At 43.3% G+C, this 17,974-nt stretch overlaps 1 protein-coding gene across 2 annotated transcripts in view; it reads right to left on the bottom strand.

Moving 5' to 3' along the window:
* Positions 1-4,428: 4,428 nt before the first annotated feature.
* The window catches only part of HEBP1 (heme binding protein 1), a 119,592-nt gene continuing 106,046 nt past the window's right edge, over positions 4,429-17,974 (bottom strand). The window contains exons 4-5 of one of the 2 annotated variants that reach the window (XM_075320898.1): positions 12,015-12,107; positions 4,429-4,674 (exon numbers count right to left, since the gene is read on the bottom strand). In XM_075320898.1, coding sequence (XP_075177013.1) covers positions 4,500-4,674; positions 12,015-12,107 — 268 coding nt within the window. In that variant the 3' untranslated portion in view covers positions 4,429-4,499. The remainder of the gene's footprint in view (positions 4,675-12,014; positions 12,108-17,974) is intronic. The other variant, XM_075320899.1, reaches the window with a different exon arrangement.

Here is a 17,974-nt window from a genome sequence, read left to right as displayed (position 1 = left end):
TCTCTTTTCCCATCTGTCTCTTTCCAGGTCTGTCTGTCTGTCTGTCTCTTTCACCGTTTGTCTCTGTCTGTCTCTCTCTGTCTGTCTGTCTCTATCTGTCTCCCCACCGACATCTTATTACCTCACATATAAACTTCTTATACTATAAATGTCTTTTGTTCCTATAGCAACCAATCACAGCTCCTACTAATAACCTGTATTTCCAGGCTCAATTTACTTTAATGGAGGCATGTTTTTTGGAGCGTAACTAACACGCGGCATTAAATTTTCCTGTCAAAACAGTCTACAATGTTCCCTGGGTCCCATGAGGTGTCTGTGCAAAATTTCGTGATTGTAAATGAGACGGTGCGGATACACTTTTCGTTTCACTTTTTCCCCATTATGTAGATAGGGGCAAAATTGATTGGTAAATTGGAACGCGCGGGATTAAAATTTCACCTCACAACATAGCCTATAACACTTTCGGGGTCCAGACGTGTGAGTGTACAAAATTTTGTGGCTGTAGCTGCGACGGTGCAGATGCCAATCCCGTACATGCATACACACATTCAGCTTTATATATTAGATATGACCATTTCATGTTTGTACAAAGGTGATGGCGTCTGTGTTTTGGGATCAGTAGAGCGTGCTGCCAGTGGACTACCTTCAAAAGGATTCCACCATCAATGCAATGTATTACATTGAACTTTTGGACCAATTGAAGGCAGCTCTGAAGGGCAAAAGGTGCGGCACGCTATCCAAAGGAATCTTGTTCCTTCAAGACAATGCCTCCGCTCACACTGCACAAGCGACCACGGCAAAACTGGCAGAGCTGTGCTTCCAGCTGGTTGACCACCCACCTTATTCACCAGATCTAACTCCCTCCGACTATCATCTGTTTCCAAACCTGAAGAAACACCTCAAGGGTACCAAATTGCACACCATTTTTGATGTCATGGCTGCTACGGATGTCTGGTTTGAGGCAAAACAGAAATCCTTCTTTTTGCTAAGCTTACAGAACTTGGAATACTGATGTAAGAAGTGTGCTGACATCAGTGGAGAGTATGTGGAATAAATGTAAAGTTTCATCATCCTATCTCATTTCTTTCTGGGTAAAACCAAAGACTTAGCAGCAGCCCCTCATATAATCTGAATAGACTGTGTTCAATTTCTATGTGATAACAATTCCCTGTATTACGATATGATACGATACACTTTATTGATCCCGTGGGAAATTATAGTATCACAGCATTACAACTTAAATAATAACATGAATTACTTAATTGACAAGACAGTAGAGTTGACAGAAGAACCCTTTCCCTGTTTGTTTTATAATAAATAGAAGTGTGAGTCACCACTCTGTCTTCCTTCTCTGTGTGCTGCATTCCGGGCCTGCTTTTATGCGTACACCACAGAGATTTTACTAAAATTCCTCCTACAAAACTTTTTTTTTTAAGAGTACCCCCACAGAGCCTTGTGCAGAGTGGTCACATAGACCCTTTATCAACCCCTTCACGACCGGCCAATTTTGCACTTTCCTTTTTTATTTTTCACCATCCTTCTACTGACAGCTGAAACTTTTTTATTTTTCCGTCAACATAGCCATGTGAGGGCTTTTTTTTGCAGGATGAGTTGTACTTTTAAATGAAACCATAAGTTTTACCATATAGTGTACTGGAAAACGGCAAAATAATTCCAAATGCGGAAAATTTGCAAAAAAAAGTGTGATTGCACGATTGTTGTTGAGATATTTTATTCACTGTGTTCACTATATGGTAAAACTGATGTGTTGTTGTGGTGCCTCAGGTCGGTGTGAGTTCATAGAGACCAAACATGTATAGGTTTACGTTTATCTAAGGGGTTAAAAAAAAAAATCAGACGTTTGTCCATTTTTCGCAACATATTGCGTTCTCAGTTTTCAGGATGTATAGCTTAGTGATGGCTGATTTTTTTACATCTCAAGCTGACATTTTTATTGGTACCATTTTTGCGCAGATACTACGTTTTGATTGCCTATTACATTTTGCACAAAATTTGCAGCAACCAAAAAACGTACTTTTGGCGTTAGGAATTTTTTTGCCACTACGCCGCATACCGATCAGATTAATTGATTTTATATTTTGATAGATCGAGCATTTCTGAAAGCGGCAATACCAAATGTGTGTATATTTTTTTATTTTTTTTAACCCTATAATTTTTAAAGGGGCGAAAGGGGGGTGATTTGAACTTTTAGGTTTTGTTTTTAATTTTTCAAAACATTTTTGTTTGCTTTTTTTTTTATTTTACTAGTCCCCGTAGGAGACTATAAGGATCAGCAGTCTGATCACTCATTCTTTTCTCCCAATCAGAGCAGCACCGCTCAGATCGGGAGAAAAGATCATCTCTTGTAACCTGCAGTACTCGTCTGCTGGTTACAGGACCTGACTCATGTGAGCTACAGGAATCATCACATGACCCTGTTCTACTATGACAACCATCGGATCCAAGTGATCACGTCACGTGACTTCCGGTGGCGGGCAGCCAGTACAGATCTACCGCTATCGCCATTAAAATGGCGCTGTCACATTTTGACAGCGCCATTTAAGGGGTTAACAGGTACGGTTGGATAGCGATTCCAGTCATGCCTACAAGGCACACGTCAGCTGTACAAATCAGCTGACATGTGTGCAGATCCCCCCTGGCAGCCCGCAGCAGCCGGAGAGGATTAACAGTATGACCGCTAGGACGTAACTTTACTGCCCACCCTCATTAAGGGGTTAAAATTTCCCCTCAGACCATCTTTTAGGAGCAGCCCTTCAAAGCCTTTTTTTTTTTTTTTTTTTTTAAAAAGTACCCACACAGAGCCTTTATTAAAATTCCCCTAACAAACATTTTTCAGATTACCCCCCACAGAGTCTGGTGCAGAGTGGCCACACAGACCCTTAATTAAAATTCCCCCACAGACCATTTTTTAAGAATAACCTCATAGAGCCTGGTGCAGAGAGGCCACCCAGGCCTTTTTAAGAATACCCCCACAGAGCCTTTTTTAAGAGTATCCCCACAGAGCATTAATTAAAATTCCCCCACAGACCCTTTTTTAAGAATACCCCCACAGAGTCTGGTGCAGAGTGGTCACACAGTCTGTTTTACGAGTATGTAGACAGGGGAGTATAAGGAGTAATGTACCGCCCCAGCGCCAGCAGCCGGGCTGCTTCTCGGATCCGGATCCATGGTGGCTCGAGGGATCTCCGGACCCGGGTGGGGCCGCGCAGACACCCGAAATAAGAGGGGGCATTTACAGGGGATTTTGTTATTAGAGTTTGTGACGCCACCCACGGTGCATGGTAAGGTGTAGTACCACCGCTGCTGTGGAGAGCGCCCGGTGGCGATGGTATGGCAGCTAGGCGTTTAACCCCTCCATGGGTAGGGGGAGAATGCCCCGGGGCTTGGTGGTGGTGAGAGGAGCACCGTTGGGGAAGAAAGGGTCACTGCGTACTCACTCAGTCCAATAACGCTGACACCGACAACTTGTAAACCAGAATTCTTAGCACCTCTGTAGCAGGGAGGGAACACGCTGGGATCCCGTGCCCGATGGTGTTGCTTGTTAGCCTGTGACCTTTTCCTTGGCACTTTCTTTACTGGTTGGCCCCTGTAGTGTGAAACTAGTCAGGTCCCACTCACCCGTATGGCTAACGGAGTGAGCTTGCTCTCAGGGTTCCCGCTTGGGATTTTCTGGACTGTGTATTGGGAAAGTCCTATCCCCCTCATTGCCCTAGTACCCAGATTTTGGAGCAGGTGGAGGACGAATCATGAAGTCTTCGTAAATTACCAGGACGCTTGAAGCTACTTCCCGGCCAAGGGGCCACGTACCCTGCCGTGCCCTGGCCCCTGCCCGGAGATGGCTCAAGGCCGCCGGCTGCCCTGCTCGGCAGTTCCGTGCCCCTTGACACGATCCCCCTGCGACCGGGGTTCCAGCTCCGACCAGGCCCAAACCAACGTCTGCCACCTAGTAACTGAGGAGCCCAGCTCCTAACCTCCTCCAACGATTTGTGACCTCTCCTCTCGAGAGTCACCACTTGACTGTCTACTCCTGACCCTCCCAACCAACCCCCCAAGTGGGCGGCCCTATTCCCTTCAGGCTACCCATTGGTGTGTCTGGTGGGTGTGGTGCAGAGTGTTTCTAGGATTTTTGATTTAGCTCGTTCTTAGCAACACCAAAGGCCAGAGACCCTTAACCAAGGAGGAGATGGACACCATGCAGAAGGGAAGATTGCACAATGTCCTGTAACGACCTGATAAGCCAGGGCATCACAGTAACCTAACATTGCCCCTCAGTCGGCCAGCATCCTGTCCCGCCACTAGTCGGTGCAAAATGTCGGCGCCACACATGATCCGACGGTTATACAGACCAGGTCATGTGGTGTGCCAGCCAATCACAGCTATGCAAATAGATAAAACCTAATATCTGTGAAGCAAGTTTTTAATTTATTAGTTACAGAACACGATTTTAGTATTACAGAACTCATAAGAGCATAATTCCTTTAGGTGTTCTTAACAAACCAGACTTCATTTAGTCTTCCATAAGGTTTCATCGGTGGGTCATAACCACAACAGATGTAGTAGTCTTTATGATAAGATGCTTCTGGTCCAAGACAACAGCGAAGTTTTTCAGCACATGATACATAGTCTGTTTCTTTAGCATATCCACCAAATTGCCTGCAGGTTAAAAACAGAAAAAGTTTGTGATCACCCTTCACACTACAAAAATTCCAATCGTTAAAGGGGTTGTCCACTGCTTGGACAACCCATTCTCAATCACCAGATTTGGCCCCTTAACATAATATCGCTTATACTCATCTCCGATGTCGGCGCTGTTCCAGTGGTGTTGGCACACATGAAGTTATTATGTCACATGAGCCCTGTGCCCTATTAATAATAGCTTCACTGTCTTCGCCTTTGGGCATATTAAATATAATAATAATAATTTTATTCATTTATATAGCGCTATTAATTCCACAGCGCTTTACATACATTCGCAACAAGAATTGAGTGGCCTGTCGCAGCTATCAATTCTACTTGATGTTCAATTTGTTCGAAGGAGAGAGAAACTTAAATACCACCCAAATCACTTTTATGCAAATACCGTCCAGTAAGCCTGACATCAGTAGTATGCAAAGTTTTGAGGGCATTTTAAGGGATGACAAGCAAAAATATATTTCAGAAAATAATATAATAACTGACAGACAGCATGGATTCATGAAAGATAAGTCATGTCTAACCAATCTGTTGGAGTTCTATAAGGGGGTAAGTGCAAATCTGGATATTGGTAATGCAGTTGATGTGATTTATTTGGACTTTGCAAAGGCATTTGATACTGTACCACATAATAGCCCTATACTAAAACTCCAGAAGCAGGGACTAGGGGAAACTATATGCAACTGGGTAAGGAATTGGCTAAAAGATAGAAAACAAAGAGTAGTCATAAATGGTACATTCTCTAAATGGGCAATAGTCAGCAGTGGGGTGCCACAGGGATCTGTGCTAGGACCGATTTTTTTAAATCTCTTTATTAATGACCTTGTGGATGGGATTGATAGTAAAGTGTCAGTCTTTGCTGATGACATCAAACTATGTAGGATATTAAAAACTAACCTTGGTAGTACAATATTACAAAACGATCTGGATAAGATGTCAGAATAGGCAGATACTTGGCAAATGAGATTTAATGTTGATAAATGTAAAGTAATGCACCTAGGACGGAGTAAACCTATAGCTGACTATACATTAAATAGAAGTAAACTCGGCACTTCAGAACAGGAGAAGGACTTGGATATTCTCATTACAAATAAGCTGAGTAGCAGTACTCAATGTCAAGCAGCAGCTGCAAAAGCAAACAAAATGCTAGGGTGTATAAAAAGATTTTTATATATGTATATACATATATGAGAAACGGGTTTATGCCGCGCTCAAGAATCACTGTATCCAAGGAATTTACTTTAAATCTCTTTTTTTATTACAGTTCCAACGCGTTTCAGAGACATATACCGTCTCCTTCTTCAGGGAAAAGAGAAAATGTATCCACAGTATGCAGACCAGATGGTTATATAGGGGTCCATTAAAGACATGTTAATCCTAGTGACGTCAATGCTCTCATGGTAACAGAGTGACTCATGAGCACGTGGAGACTGCAGAAAAACTGTGTTAACATTTAAAAAACTTTTTTTTATATATATATACAAGCATCTGAACTTTTTCAAACCATAAATAACTGAAAAATAAAAATAAAAATGAATAAAAATGATAAATAAACCGTATGTAAAAAGATGTTTGGTTTATTTCCCAAGGCGTATAAATGTAATGATGGACATAAAATTGTTAAATGTGGTACTAGAACCCCAAAGGAAGGAGTATTTCCTTGAGTTCTGACTCAGAATGGCTTGTAATCATCCATTGCTCCATGGCTGGCTGCTTATTTGAGATGGCGAAATCAAGCAGCTACTGAATGATCCCACAGTAAAGGGAATCATAAAGGTGTAAATTTATAACGTGCAAATGTGCTGATGTAAAAAATGTGCATGTAGATGCCAGAGGTATTTATGTGTAAAATAAAATGTGTCGGTTTAATGAAAGAATGTGCATTTGAAATTGATGCGTGAATGACTAGTGTGTCAATTTTGTAAAGGACTGTGCATTTAAAACCAGAACATGTGTATATAGATACTGAAGAAACAAGAGACTTCCGAGAGATTCCTAGAAAGCAGAAGCCGTGAACTTAAGGTGACAGAAAAGCGCCTGCGCAGAGACATTAAGCTAGTTCTCAATGAAAAACAGGGTGAAATGAGTTCAACCCGTGGGAAAAAAGAGACAGCGCATGCGTGGAAAATACAATGAAAGTGACTCGGGTGGGTGCAAATGCCCCACCAACATTCTGGGTGCGAAAAACAGGCATGCAACACATATTGAAGCAGTGGATATATGAATAGGATGAGAAATATAGTACAAGATTATTGCTCAACAAATATATATAAATAAATAAGTAAATGTAAATAAATATGAATAAAAATAAGAATAAAAATAAATGAATAAGCACCTCATACAATTGCAGATGACTTTGATGAAAGATATATATATCATAATAAATGTACACATTTATATGAAACATATTAAAAATATTTGGTTTATTTCCCAAAGCATATAAATGTGATGATGGACATAAAATTGTTAAATGTGGTACTAGAACCCCAAAGGAAGGAATATTTCCTTGAGTTCTAACTCAGAATGGCTTGTATTCGTCCATTGCTCCATGGCTAGCTGCTTATTGGAGATGGCGAAATCCAGCAGCTACTGAATGATCCCACAGTAAAGGGAATCAAAAAGGTTTATATTTGTCACGTGCAAATGCGCTGATATAAATGCCAAAGGTATTTATGTGTAAGATAAAATGTGTCGGTTTAATGAAAGAATGTGCATTTAAAATTTATACGTAAATGACTAGTGTGTCAATTTAGTAAAGGACTGTGCATTTGAAAACAGAACATGTGTATATAGATACTGATGAAACAAGAGACTTCCGAAAGATTCCTAGAAAGCAGAAGCCGTGAACTTAAGATGAAAGAAAAGCGCCTGCGCAGAGACACTGAGCTAGTTCTCAATGAAAACCAGGGTGAAATGAGTTCAACCCCATGGAAATAAGAAAGACAGCATGCGTGAAAAAAGCAATGAAAGTGACTCGAGTGCAAATGCCCCACCAACATTCTGAGTGCGAAAAACAGGCATGCAACACATATTGAAGAAGTGAATATATAAATAGGATGAAGAATATAGTGCAAAGATTATTGCTCAACAAATATATATAAATAAATAAATATAAATAAATATGATTAAATCTAAATGAATAAGCACCTCATATAGTTGCAGATGACTTGGATGAAAGATATATACATCATAATAAATGTACACATTTATACGAAATGTATATAGACATATATAGATGTAAAATATATATAAAAGATATAAAATAATTTTTATATCAATAATTTTTTGTATGCAATACTGTGATAATTTATAATAATTAATGAGGACTGACATTTAAATAAAGGAGACTAAGTCCGCATGACATGGAAACGCGCTGGGATAAAAAACTTCAATAAAAATCAATCAATAAAATCAAGTGATTATACTTAAAATGCAAAAATAATATTCATATCAAAATAAATATAAAAACATATAAATATATATATATATATATATATATATATATAAAAATTCATGTGAGAGGAGAAATTAATGTTGATGTCCTTGAGAACCATATAAAATTCATCAATAAACATATGGGGAATATATTTGCCCATTAATAAAAACCGCAAGTGAAGAAATATATTATAAAAATTAGTGTTAGCTAAAAGGGGATAAATGATGGTATTATTGCCCATTAGAACCTATATCTAGCCGTTAATAGAACAGATCTACAACTTCATTCAATCCGAAGGGGGTTAGTGTATTTAGTTTGTGGATCCAAAAGGTCTCCTTGCGACTAAGCATCTCTGATCTATTATGAATCAGGGGACTGATCTGTTCAATTGGGGTGATCGTAAAATCCAGATTTCTGTTGTGCTGGACTGTGCAGTGTCTGGACAAACTATGCAGGAGAAAACCAGATCTTACATTGTGGCGATGTGAATTGAGCCTGTTATGAAGGGCTTGGCTTGTTCTGCCCACATATAACTTGCCGCAAGAACATTCTATGAGATATATGACGAAATTTGATAGGCAGGACATGCGGTCTTTTATTTTAAAGTATTCACCTCCATTTGAGGAGCAGAAAGAGGTCCTATTGTGACAGATGCTTTTGCAACAGAGACATTTCCTGGATCCACATCTATATGAACCCGCCACAATACAGGATTTAGGCTGCGCTTTTATGGATCTTAATCTGCTGGGGGCCAGGATATTTTTAATTGTGGGGGCCCGCCTAAAAGTAATCCCCGGGGTGGGGGGTAAAACCAATTTGAGAAAAGGATCATTTTGCAAAATCCCCCAATGTTTGGACAGGACATTTTTTATTGCTCTATTATCACTACTATACGTGGTGATTAAATTCAGACTTCGGTCTTGTCCATTCCCTGGAGTTATTTCTCTGGAAGCCCTACAAGCTCCAGGCGGGGTGGGGATATCTTTTTTACGTTTCACCAGATCCATCTGTTTAAGACCTGAAGATGCTTTATAAGCTTTCTTTACCAATGATTTTGGGTAGTTCTTCTCCAAAAAACGGTTTTTTAGAATTTCTACTTGATTTTTAAAAACAATATCTTGCGAGCAATTCCTTCTAATTCTTTTATATTGGTTAAGTGGAATGTTATTTAACCATTTTTTGTAATGTTCGCTATCATAATGGACATACCCATTCGTGTCCACCTTTTTGAAGAAATTCTTAGTATATAATTTATTGTTTTTATGATAGATCGTTAGATCCAAAAAATTAATTTCATCAGGATGGACTGTGGAGGTGAACTTAAGGCCCCACTCATTGGTATTCAAATGGTCTAATAAAATATCCACGTCAAAGAAGTCCCTATCCCATATGATGAATAGATCATCGATAAATCTTTTATAAGTTATGATCCCTCTCTCATGAGGACCATTCTCTATGTGTAACAGTTCAAAAACCCCCATGAACAGGTTAGCGTAAGAGCATGCAGCCTTTGACCCCATCGCTGTCCCAAGGCATTGGTGATACAGTGTGTCAGAGAAATAAAAATAATTGTTATGAAGTATGAAACTCATACTTTTCAGTATGAAATTTTTTTGAGACTGTGGTATCTTTTTATCGTTTTCCAAAAATAAACCAATGCTGTATAGACCTAAATGATGTTGGATATTAGAGTACAGGGAGGCTACATCTATGGTGACAAACGTGTAGGAATCCTTCCAAGTTATGTCACTGATTTTCTCTATGAGATGAGCCGAGTCTCTCAAATGACTGCTCAGACTCAATACATACGGTTGTAAAATTAAATCGACATATTTGGCCAGGTTAGAGGTAAGAGAGTCAATACCTGAAATTATTGGTCTACCCGGTGGTCCCACACTTGGGTCGGCTGGCTTCCACACTTTACTGGCTGATGGCTACAGGTATATTCCCCTTACCTACTTTGGGCTCTTAAATACTATCTATGGAGTTCTATCTAGAGATTTATTGGATTATGCATATGGGGTGATGCTTGCTGACATTTATCACCATGTTTTTCTTATGTACTTTAATATAGACCCTTTTTTGATATCAATATTGCCATATATATATAGTGTCTATTTTATGTGCCATACATAGTATACTCATTGGTGATTTTCCTTGGCTCGCAATTGTCCCATATGTTTACATATTGCGCCATCTAGTGATTCTTTATATATATTGCACTCTATTTATTTGATATTATTGATTACTAGTATTGTGTGTTAGCCTCCTCTTTTTATCATCTATTTTAAACCTTTTTGTTTTATGAATTATACTAATAAAGAATTTACTATTTTAATATTATTTATTTTTGTTTTTGGCTATTTTTCTCAATCGGCTCCATTTATATATAATAGCCTTCTATATTTGATTCGGAGTGTATATACTTAATTGGTGATAGTCTTTTGTACACACCATTGTGCTCCTATTGGTCTTAATCGGTGTAACCAATTAGACCAGGCAGTATGCAACTAGTGATCTCTGATTAAGAGTTCTCCCTGGTGACAGGTGTATGATATACTGTGATTACAGACATCAGATGTCATATACTAATAATAATAATATAATAATATATGCATAGTATATCGCATATAAGAAAATATGTGATTTTATATGATATACAGTGACTATAGACATCAGATGCTATACAGCATACACATTGTTGTAAGTATATAGGTATACAGTTTTGTATAAGACACTGTGTACACTGTATAATATCTGATGTCCGTATCACAGTACATCACTGCATATCAGATACCAGTCATAGTATTCTTTATACTGGATGTGCTGAACCATGTGCACATATAGATTATTATATACACTGGACTAAATCGTACCTGTACATGGCTACTGGACCTCACATAAAAAAAAAAACCAAAACCTACCTTCTCACCCCCTGTGGGTGGTTATTTGTCCTTCCTCATTCTCGAGTCCTCTCCCAGAGGCCTGGGAATTTGAGGGTTCTGCGCAGGATATTAGTTGTTCCCAGCACTGCGCTTTTCTGGACAGAGTTCAGATGTTGCTCCTGGAACCTGTTGCAGCCATTTTTCCAACTTAGGGGTCACTGCTCCAAGGGCTCCTATCACCACTGGAATTACTGTTACCTTCACCTTCCACATCTTCTCCAGTTGTTCTTTAAGGCCCTGGTTGTTCTGTCCCCACTTAAAGGCGATTGAAGGCACGTAGTTGTGGGATGGCATGAGAATCTTACCTTCGTTTTTCCTATAGGTCAGGCAGACATGACCAGAGCACTCCAGAGTTAAACATGCACATGCTGAGATGAAACAATGGTGGTTTATTTTCTCCAAAGGTTAGGGATATGCAGGAGTACAGCGGTCCAAGTACCTGGCATTGTGGTTCTCTTGTGATGCTTGTTTCTGGAGCCACTAAGGTCAGAAGACTTTGCTTCAGCAGCTGCAATAAGGGGGTGTTATTCTCACAGTCTCTGGCTGGTGACTGAATATGCCAGGAAGTGATGTAAGAGGAGCAGCAGACACTCCCATGGGCTGGACAAAAGAAACAGAGGAGCCGAAAGGTCTGACCAGTAGATGGCAGCAGAGACAAGCATGAAAAACATTGAATAACAGTTTTAACTAAAACAATTAGGAACAGCACACTCCCCATCTGAAATTCACTTTGGGGATTTCACTATAGAGTAGAGATGAGCGAACCGGCAGCGGTTCGGCTCGCCGAACGGAGGTCTGGTTCGAGTTCGGTTCGGCGAACCGCTCGAACCCCATAGGAAACAATGGGAGGCAATCACAAACACATAAAAACACATTATAAATGTACACATACAGTTAATAAACATTGCCATAACACTTACCTGTCCCCCGGGATGCGTCCTGCACTCTGTCTCCCGCAGCTTTTCCATCGGTAATCGCTGCGTCCTCCGGGAACACCAGCAAAGATGCAGGACCTATCGTGACGTCAAAATAGCCATGAGACCAATCACGTGTCTATTATCTCATTGGCTACAGACTGGTCACATAACTATGACGCGTCATACTAGGACCTGTCATTGCATCTCTCTGCTACACGGTGCACGTTTGTGTATCGCCGTGTACCGGCGACATGCTCTAGCACACGGTCGACTCCCCGCTCTGCTTCCCCGTTCCCTTAAGGCACCATCACACTAAGCAACGCTCCAGCGATCCCACTAGCAACCTGACCTGGCAGAGATCGCTGGAGCGTCGCTACACGGGTTGCTGGTGAGCTGTCAGGCAGATCTCACCAGTAACCAGTGACCAGCCCCCAGCCAGCAACGACACGTGGAAGCGATGCTGCGCTTGGTAACTAAGGTAAATATCGGGTAACCAACCCGATATTTATCGTGGTTACCAGCGCACACCGCTTAGCGCTGGCTCCCTGCACTCCTAGCCAGAGTACACATCGGGTTAATTTTACCCGATGTGTAGTCTGGCTGCGTGTGCAGGAGCAGGGAGCCGGCAATGACAGCGTGAGAGCGGTGGACGCTGGTAACTACGGTAAACATCGGGTAACCAAGGAAAGGGCTTCTTGGTTACCCGATGTTTACCGTAGTTACCAACGTCCGCAGAAGCCGGCTCCTGACCGGCTGACACAGCCGGTCAATAACGGAGATCACCGTTGTCACAGCAACGCGCTTGGTAGCGGTGACGTCCCGCTACCAGCACGCAGCGGCACCGGAATCACCTGATCGGAGCAGCATTGCTATGGCAACCCGTGCCACCGCTTACAGCCGGGAGCCTGTGGTCACTCTCACAGAGTGATTTCTGCTTGGAGCACAGCGTCTTTCCCCATGCAGCTGTGCTGTCTGATGGAGCAGACAGAGCTGCATGTGTTGAAGGGGAAAGAAGACAGAAGAGCAGGATCGTGGAGGGGTGGCAGGGGATAATAAAGATGGAGTCTCTAGTGTGTCTGTGTATTTATTTCTATTAAAGTATTTTTTCTCTGCGTGGTCTTTTTTTAATCCTTTATTGGAGATTCTTAATGGCCAGGTCAAACGTGCCTGACATTAGGAATCTCTGGCTTAATACTAGCTAGTAAAACAAAGCTAGTATTAACCCTTATTACCCAGCAAGCCACCCGGCTTCAGGGCTGTTGGAAGAGTTCGATACAGCGCCAGATGATGGCGCATCTATGAAAGCGCCATTTTCTGGGGCGGCTGCGGACTGCAATTCGCAGCAGAGGGGCCCAGAAACCTCGGGCTAACCTGTGCTGCGGATCCAATCCCCAGCTGCCTAACTGTACCCGGCTGGACAGAAAAATGGGGCGAAGCCCACGTCGTTTTTTTTTTTCAATTATTTCATAAAATTCATTTATTAAGTAAAAAAAAAGGGCTTCCCTATATTTTTGGTTCCCAGCCGGGTACAAATAGGCAGCTGGGGGTTGGGGGCAGCCGTACCTGCCTGCTGTACCTGGCTAGGATACAAAAATATGGCGAAGCCCACGTCATTTTTTTGTAGTTTTTTGGGGAAAAAAAAAAAAAAGCTTCCCTGGATTTTCCATTGCCAGTGAAGGTAAGACCAAGGAGTGGGGGTTAGCAGCCAGTAGCTGCTTGGATTACCCTTAGCTAGCAATACAAAAAAATGCAGTGGGAGCCCATATATATTTTTTTTAATTACTTATTTAAATAACTAAAAACAAAAAGGGCTTCCCTGTATTTTGATTGCTGGACATCACAGTGCTGTAAAAATAAATCTTTAAAAAAAATGACGTAGCGCTCCGCGGCATTTTTTATTCTCAGCGCAGATAAAGCAGACGGCTACGGGTTGCCACCCCCATCTGCCGGGCGTTACCTTGGCTGGCAATCAAAATACAGGGAAGCCCATTAATTTTTTTTATTTAAAAAAATAGTTTAAAAAAAATGACGTGGGGTCCCCCCATTTTTGATAGCCAGCTAGGGTAAAGCAGACGGCTGTAGCCTGAAAACCACAGCTGGCAGCTTAACCGTGGTTGGGGATCCAATGTGGAGGTCACCCCAGGCTCTTTTTTTATAATTATTTTATAAATATTAATAATTACAAAAAAAAAGGTAGGGTCCCCCCCAAATTGGATCACCAGCCAAGGTAAAGCGGACAGCTGTGGTCTGGTATTCTCAGGGTGGGAAGGTCCATAGTTATTGGGCCTTCTCAGCCTAAAAATAGCAGGCCGCAGGCACCCCAGAAGTGGCGTATCCACTAGATGGGCCAATTCTGGCGCTTCACCCCAGCTCATCCCGTGCCCTGGTGCAGTGGCAAACAGGGTAATAAATGGGGTTGATACTAGCTGTAAAGTCACCTGACATCAAGCCCAGCGGTTTGTGATGTCATGGCATCTATCAGATACCCGACATCATAAACTGTCAATACTAACAACAACAACAAAAAAAAAATGACAAAAAAAAATTTTATTTGAAAAAACAATCCCCAAAACATTTCCTCTTTCACCAATTTATTGTAAGAAAAAAAATAAGGGGGTCCCACGACGACTCTGGACCGTCTAGAATATGGGGGGAGATACTCAGGGAACGTATCCCCCATTTTCTAGGAGTGCAGACCCTCCATGTGAGGAGTGTGGGTGCAATGAATCTGCACTCACTCTCCCCGGGTCCACAGCAGCAGAGTCCATGTCATAACGGTTGCTACCAAAGCTGCAATGCCCTGCTCATGAGGTAAGGGCATGCCTAATCAGGAGAACTATTCTACATTTCCAAATATTGGTATTTGCTGATATTATTGCTATTCCACCTACTATATATTGGGGATAGGATCTTGGAGATGGAATACCCCTTTAAGTCCAGTTATCCAGCTGAATGAATACTAAACAACAGAGCTCGTTATTTAGATGTGTTTTCTTGTGGCGTATAACGGACTCTCATGTTTGGTAGTCGTTCAGCAGGGCAACTATAAAATCAAATACCTCCATTTGGAAATGTAGTATATAGCTCTCCTGATCAACTATGTTCCTTACCTCCTGAGCAGGGCATTGCAGTAATAATAATAATTTATTCATTTATATAGCGCTATTAATTCCATAGCGCTTTGCATACATTGAAAACACTGTCCCCATTGGGGCTCACAATCTAAATTCCCTATCTGTATGTCTTTGGAGTGTGGGAGGAAACCAGAGTACCCAGAGGAAACCCACGCAAACACGGGGAGAACATACAAACTCCTTGCAGATGGTGTCCTTGGTGGGAATTGAACCCAGGACCTCAGCGCTGCAAGACTGCAGTGCTAACCACTGAGCCACCGTGCCGCCCATTTAGCTTACAGATGCATAACCACCACTCACTGTGTCTGAACACAGGAAGCTGAGCTGACAGCCGCTCTGTGCATGCGGCAACGTCTATTGCGAAGGAGAGAGCCGCGGGGAATCAACGCTGCACAGGTACCGTGGGACACCGGGGAACACCGGTGGGGTTATAGGGGGTGACCTGGCAGGGCCTGGGGAGGAGTTTTCTGTCGCATGTATCATGGCACATGCGACAGAAATCAGAGGAGTAGGGTGAATGCGGCCGGCGCGATGCTGTGCGCGCGGCCATCTTTGATTTCCGGGAGGGGGGCAGGGGGGGCACTTTGGCAACACCGGGGGACTGGAGGGGATCGGGGAGGAGATTTATCATGTTTGTTCATGCCAGATGGGAGATAAATAATTTTTTACCGACGCTGTCATTTACTGTATTGTGATAATCGGTATACGGTGTATACCGGTGATCACGTGAGCGGGGACCGGAAAAACCAGCCTAAATCATGATCTCCAAGGTCTCAGCTACCCCCTGAAACACCGGAGATTTTCTGACGCTGGGGGGCGCTATTCACTTATTTCTGCCTGCTGTTTATAAACGGCAGATCAGAATAAGGCTACATTCACACGACCGATCCGTTTTTCCGGTCCGCAAAAAAACGGTTCATTTTTTTTATGGGTGCATCCGTGTGGCATCCGTTTCTGTTCCATATACGGTCCGTATGTCATCCGTGTGCCTTCCGTTTGTTTGCTTACTGCAAAAAAACAGAAGGAGGGAAAATACATAAATTTACCCAAGATCTGTGATGCCCTGGACCCCCAGGGGTCACAGGTAACAACACACAATACCACACACACCCCCACCCCAGTGAGGCACCAGCAGCCATCAAGTCCTGACCACCTCCCTCAGGTCTAGCAAGGCACACCAGGTGGGCGGAGCCAGGCGGATAGGCATGCCCTCAGAGGAGTCTGCTGGCCTGAGGAAGGGAAAGGACAAGTGAGTCGAGTGGGGAGAGGAGTAGTGAGAGGAGTAAAAGTGGTGAGCTGAGAGTCAGGGGCCTAGGATGGAGCTTAGGACCCCTTGGAACGGTCAGGCAGGCAGACGGTGGTGGCCGTCTGCAGGAGTCCGGTCAGGGACTGAACTGCGGAACCGTAGGGATGGAGAAGAGGGTGGTGACCCTTCGGACCCGAACCGGGGAGCTAACAAGTCAACCGGAGCACCAGGCAGGGTACTCAGACCCCGTTCTAGCCCAGAAGCAACTGGGCTCAGACAAATCTACTGATTGGGTTCTGGACCTCAGGGGTTCATTCCCACCCAAAGTCCCGATAGATGGCAACAGCCCACCGATTCCGGATAAGAGCCACCGCCAAGGGCCAGAGATCCAAAGGGCCAGCACCTGCAGGCAAAAGGGCTCCTCCGGTACCCAAAAGCCGGGGAGCGGACTACCGTTGCTGAAGCATAGGAGTCACTATAGCAAATTTAAAGGTGCAGGAGAAAGGCAACATCACCAACCTCACTGGGGACACACGCAGCCGGCTGCGGGCACCGATCTACACCGAACTTGGTTTACCATTGACTCTGTGTGGTTTAATCGTGAGTACACCAGTGCCACCAGGCACCACGTTGCAAGCGAGCCCCTGCGTCCTGCAACACCCCACTCCTGCCACCTGGCCCCGGGACCAACAAACCCCCTAACCACGGATGGGTCAACACCTAGCTGCAACCCACCACCGATCCCGGACGAGCCCCCGCACCCTCACCGCAGCGGTAGTGCCCATCACCTCACCACGACCCGTGTGTGGCGTCACGAACTGTTACCGGTCAACGCGGTTCCGGCCGTGAAACCGGTCCACCCCAAACTAAACAACCAAACCCCCCCCATCCTTTCCAGAGCGACGTGGCCCCCGGTCCGGAGGCGCTCGAGCCACCGACAACCCGAGCCCGGATCCGAGCGGCTCGGCGTAGCCCTCAGGGCGGTACAGATCCATAGCTTCAACCTACATGAGGCGGTCACATGTTCACTCCAGTGCCATTTTCTACTGCTTTTCACAGCATAGAGCGCTCTGGTGATTTTCTTGTGCTTGTACACTTCATATCAGTCTTTTCTGTCATTATATTGGCAGAAATACACATAATGTCCCACTCTCCTGCATTTTGTAATTTTGCACCCTTTGGTGCCTTTCATGTGGCACTAAGGGGTGCTTAGCCTTGTTTTTAGCCAAAAAAATGAAAAAAAAAATGACGTGGGGTTCCCCCTATTTTTGTAGCCAGCTAGGGTAAAGCAGACGGCTGCAGCCTGCAGACCACAGCTGGCAGCTTCACCTTGGCTGGTAATCCAAAACTATGGGCACCTCACGCTGTTATTTTAAATTAAATAATTTAAAAAAAAACAAAAAAAAAAAAACACAAAACACTTGGGGTCCCCCCCAAAATTGGATCACCAGCCAAGGTAAAGCAGACAGCTGTGGTCTGATATTCTCAGACTAGGGAGGTCCATGGTTATTGGACTCTCCGAAGCCTAAAAATAGCAGGCCGCAGCCGCCACAGAAGTGGCGCATCCATTAAATGCGCCAATT

The sequence above is a fragment of the Anomaloglossus baeobatrachus genome, chromosome 8, assembly GCF_048569485.1.
Source record: "Anomaloglossus baeobatrachus isolate aAnoBae1 chromosome 8, aAnoBae1.hap1, whole genome shotgun sequence".
Lineage (NCBI taxonomy): Eukaryota > Metazoa > Chordata > Amphibia > Anura > Aromobatidae > Anomaloglossus > Anomaloglossus baeobatrachus.
This window is presented reverse-complemented; position numbering and strand designations above follow the sequence as displayed.